The sequence below is a fragment of the Hibiscus syriacus genome, unplaced genomic scaffold (genome assembly GCF_006381635.1).
Source record: "Hibiscus syriacus cultivar Baekdansim isolate YM2019G1 unplaced genomic scaffold, ASM638163v2 tig00110895_pilon, whole genome shotgun sequence".
Taxonomy (NCBI): Eukaryota; Viridiplantae; Streptophyta; class Magnoliopsida; order Malvales; family Malvaceae; genus Hibiscus; species Hibiscus syriacus.
Window position 1 is genome coordinate 5,192,449 of NW_024062903.1, and position 4,121 is coordinate 5,196,569.

A 4,121-nucleotide genomic window follows, 5' to 3' on the forward strand; every position below is an offset into this window, starting at 1 on the left:
GTTTAGATAAAAAAAACCCTTATTAAATATAAACCTTTATTAAATAAAGGCTAAAATCAGAGGCATACACAACATAAAAGAAAAGAAAAGAAAAGAAGAGAACAAATTTTAGTAATGTTTTTAAAAAGTGATTTTGAAAGATGATGTTAGAAAGTGATTTTGAAAAGTTAAGTTTAAAGTTTAAATGTTTAGTATTGTTATCTAAAAGTAATTTTTAAAAAAAAGATAAAATATCTACTTTGGACATTACAAGATGAGTTGAAAATATATTAATTTAATTATTTTTAAATTGATTATTTATATATAATATATCAATTTGAAGCACAATTCAACTTACTTCAGTGGTTAAAGAAATTGTTGTTGTTCTTAGAGGTTACGTGTTCGAGCACCAGCGACTGCAAGGGTGATTGGGCGTTTATCGTCCATCGCTAAATGGTTGATCATACTTGGAATATATACAACTTTGTAATCACATTTAGCTTATAAACAATATATATATATATATATATATATATAATAACTTACTATTAATATTTTAGTAGTAAGTAATTAAAATAAATTATTAAGTAGTAAAATACTTTTAGAAATAAGAATATTAAATTATTGAAATAAAACGTAAGTAATACGTATTTTACAAAATAAAAAAAAAATAAAAAAATTTCTATCTTCAATTGTATTTAGAAAAGAAAAGCATGTGTGGGGTTGTTAGAGAGAAAGGTACAAAATAAAGATCATCTAATTTCTTAGTACTAATTACCATCAAGACTTCATTTAGAAGCATGTCTATTTCATATATTTTAAAAGCTTTATATATATAACTATCCAGAAAGTTGGATTTCTTCTGCCTTTTCTCTATTAGGATTTGCAAACACTTTGATAAGCTTAACATTCTAAGCTTTCAAACTCTCTCAACTAAATATTTAAATTAAAATATCTCAATCAACTCCAACTTTAGAGTTGAACGGAAACTAAACTCATTAAGTGATTTCGGTGATAAAAAATATTATTATTTTTAGAAGTTATGACTTCGAGTAGATTTGTTAGTGTGTTGTTAATTAATTAAAAAAATATGAACATATATTATCTTGTAATCACCACGTGTTAATAAAAAAGAAATTAAATGTCAATTCATATCTCTAAGAAGTTTTTTAATCTACACAAATTAATAAATATTTCTGAAACATTTAATCCAATTAGTAGGTATTTAACGCCAAAGTAGATAAAAAAATAAATCTAAATAAAATAATACTTTAACTTAAAGATTTAATTAACATATTTTTACTTTTTAAATTTAAAATTATATAAGATGTGTTCAGACACCATAACTTAATTGAATTATAGTTAATTATACTCATAATTATCAGAAATTTTAATTACTTAATCATGTTTGACAAATATAATATGGTTACATCTTAATCTATCGTGTGAATTGTAAATACAAACAGTAAATAAAATGAATTTCAAGATCAATTAATTAGCATTCATATATACTTATTAAAACTCCCCTCCTTAATTTCTAAACTAAATTTAATCATTAAATTTCTAAGAAGAATTAAATTTAATCATCAATTAATTAGCATTCATATTTTTTAAATTAAAACGTACATTTTGAAAGGCACTTCCACATCCGCGTGCCTTTATCAAAAGGACGTCATTTCCGTCAATAATGTTGTTTGACTGCCATTTTGATTAAAAGAAGTTTAAAATACCATAATATTGCCAAACTCTGGATTCTAATGCCTTCCTTTTGAAATGATAAAGATAAAAAACTTCATTTTTCAACATGCTATGCATTCCAAGAATCCGAAGCTTGAACACTACTATATGACTTTCTAAACAGAAAAACGAAAAGACCTCTGAAACTCCACCGAACAAACATCAGCCAGTGGACATTATTTCAGTTGCCTACAGTCCTCTAAACAGTTCACAAGGGTTGCCGATGGCTTATCGCAACTAAACGGATACCAAACCTTGAATTCCTACTCACCTGGTGCGGAGACTCCTTGCTTCAGCCTCTCCCGCTTCATCTTTTTCTTGGATACCGGCTTCTTTTTTCTAGGAGGAAGTGTCTTCTGTGCGTATGAGTAAAGGACATAGTTCCCCACAAGGAACATCAGCATTAGTCCCCCAACAACGAGCAGTACTATCAATCCAGGGTTGAACCCTTTGGCTTCTTTTTCGTAGATAATCTTGTTTCCCTATTGCATCACCAAAAACTAAATTATTACAACCAAGTAAACATACAATACAGAAACACAACTACCTGCTAAAAGTTCTTCATCACGTATTTGGAGGACCACCATACCCTATCCAACTATGTCGCACATTGGTGCTTTAGAAAAATGAAAAGTCCGAGTAGCACAAACAGTAAATACATGCATAAAGCATATTGCTTCGGATGAAAAATCTATCATTCTGTAGGATTAGTAATTTAGTAGAAAATAATCACACAATGTTTCTATCTAGACACCATAAAATTATTCGAGATGGTTAACGATCACAAAGGCCAAAAAGAAATACCTCACCCATGTATAGAAACAGCGTATTTGTCATGCTACAAAATGCTGATATAAAACTCACTTGAAAAATAAATTGTAAGGGACATTCTATTTTGACAGACCATTATCCTTGACAAACCACGCAAGTGAAGATAATTTCAGGTTGTCTTTGAAAATTCAGCTTCCATTTTCATTTCATTTTCTTTTCGATTTAGGGTATCGATAAATATCGGAACTCAGTCCGGATTGATTATTCGAATCCCATTTACAAATGGAGTTCATATTCCAAGAATTATAGACTGTACAATGATTTCAATGGCTTCTCAGCTTATCTTCAGCAGAAAAATCAATGGATACATAAATGTCAAAAATTAATGCTTCAATCAACAATATACAAACAATACTAATTACTATCATTACCATTATTTTGAATTAAGAATGAACCAAAGCACGTTAATTACGAACAACAAAACACTTTTTTTCCTTTTCTTTCATTCATTTCAATAAAAAATTATTATCTGCTCAAAGAAAGCATCTGATCTAGCAGCAAAAGATGTATTTACAGCAAAGATTTTCTCAAAAGAAAAAAAACTGATAATTTGCATGCAATAATATCCTAATATTGGATTAACGAACAATTGACATGGGGAGGGAAAATTAAAATTAAGTGCAAAATTATATAAAAAAAATGAAACTAAAGGTGAAATAAAACACTAGATCGGCAGGATAACAGAGTATATGATAGGGAAACAAATCCAGATCGATAAATTAGAAGGAGAAATTGGAATTAATTTATCACGGATCTCGTTCAATACAGTGAAAATGAGATTTAAAGAGAGATTCAAATATAAAATGAAAAATCTTTAAATAAAAAGTAAATACAAAGCGATCAAAAGAGAGGAACCTTATCGGCGAACTCGAACTCGTCCGACATCGTTGCGAACCCAACGGTTGAGCTGCTCAGCAACACAAATTTGGACGAAATTAAAAAAAAATAATAATCAAAAGAATGAGGCTTAAGCAAATGAATAAGGGACTGTTTATGGCATTTCCATGATCCAGCTGAAAGTTGAAGCCCATTTTTCCAGTCCAATTGAGATTTAACTCTAAGGTTACCATTAAAGAAAATCCCATTTTAATATCATTAAACACATTTAGATTTGATAGTGGGGAGAATATAAATTGACTTCACATCGTTAGAGATGACAATCGGGTCATTTAGAGTCGGGCCATTTTGGATTTAGGTTATTTTGGTTTAGATTTAGTTTGACGGATTAAATCTGGTTCGAGTATAATTTAGGTATATAAAAATTCAATTTGGGTCGGATCAAAATCAAATTAGTTAATTTTCAGATCGGGTTAATATTAGATCGGTCGAATTCAGGTCGGGTCAATATTAGATCAGTTGACTTCCGGTTGGGTCAATATCATATCGATTTGTTTCGGTTCGGGTCAACCATTAGATTTTCAGGTCAATTCAGATCAATTTTAGTTCAGGTCAACTTTTAAATTTTTATGTCAATCGTTGTTGCTTTTTGTTGTCATAACTTTCGATGATGCTCTTTATTACTTATAATTCAAGAATTTTATGTGAATATATATTGTCACACCCTAAATTCAGAG

The 4,121-nt window shown here is 29.2% G+C and overlaps 1 protein-coding gene across 1 annotated transcript; it reads right to left on the reverse strand.

The window, feature by feature from the left end:
- Positions 1–1,807: 1,807 nt before the first annotated feature.
- On the reverse strand, positions 1,808–3,493 carry LOC120145815 (DNA-binding protein S1FA-like). Its single transcript, XM_039159540.1, has 2 exons — positions 3,403–3,493; positions 1,808–2,198 (listed from the first exon to the last, which is right to left on the reverse strand). Exons 1-2 carry the CDS (start codon positions 3,430–3,432, stop codon positions 1,980–1,982), a joined length of 249 nt encoding a protein of 82 aa, XP_039015471.1. The 5' UTR covers positions 3,433–3,493; the 3' UTR covers positions 1,808–1,979.
- Between the last annotated feature and the right edge of the window lie 628 nt (positions 3,494–4,121).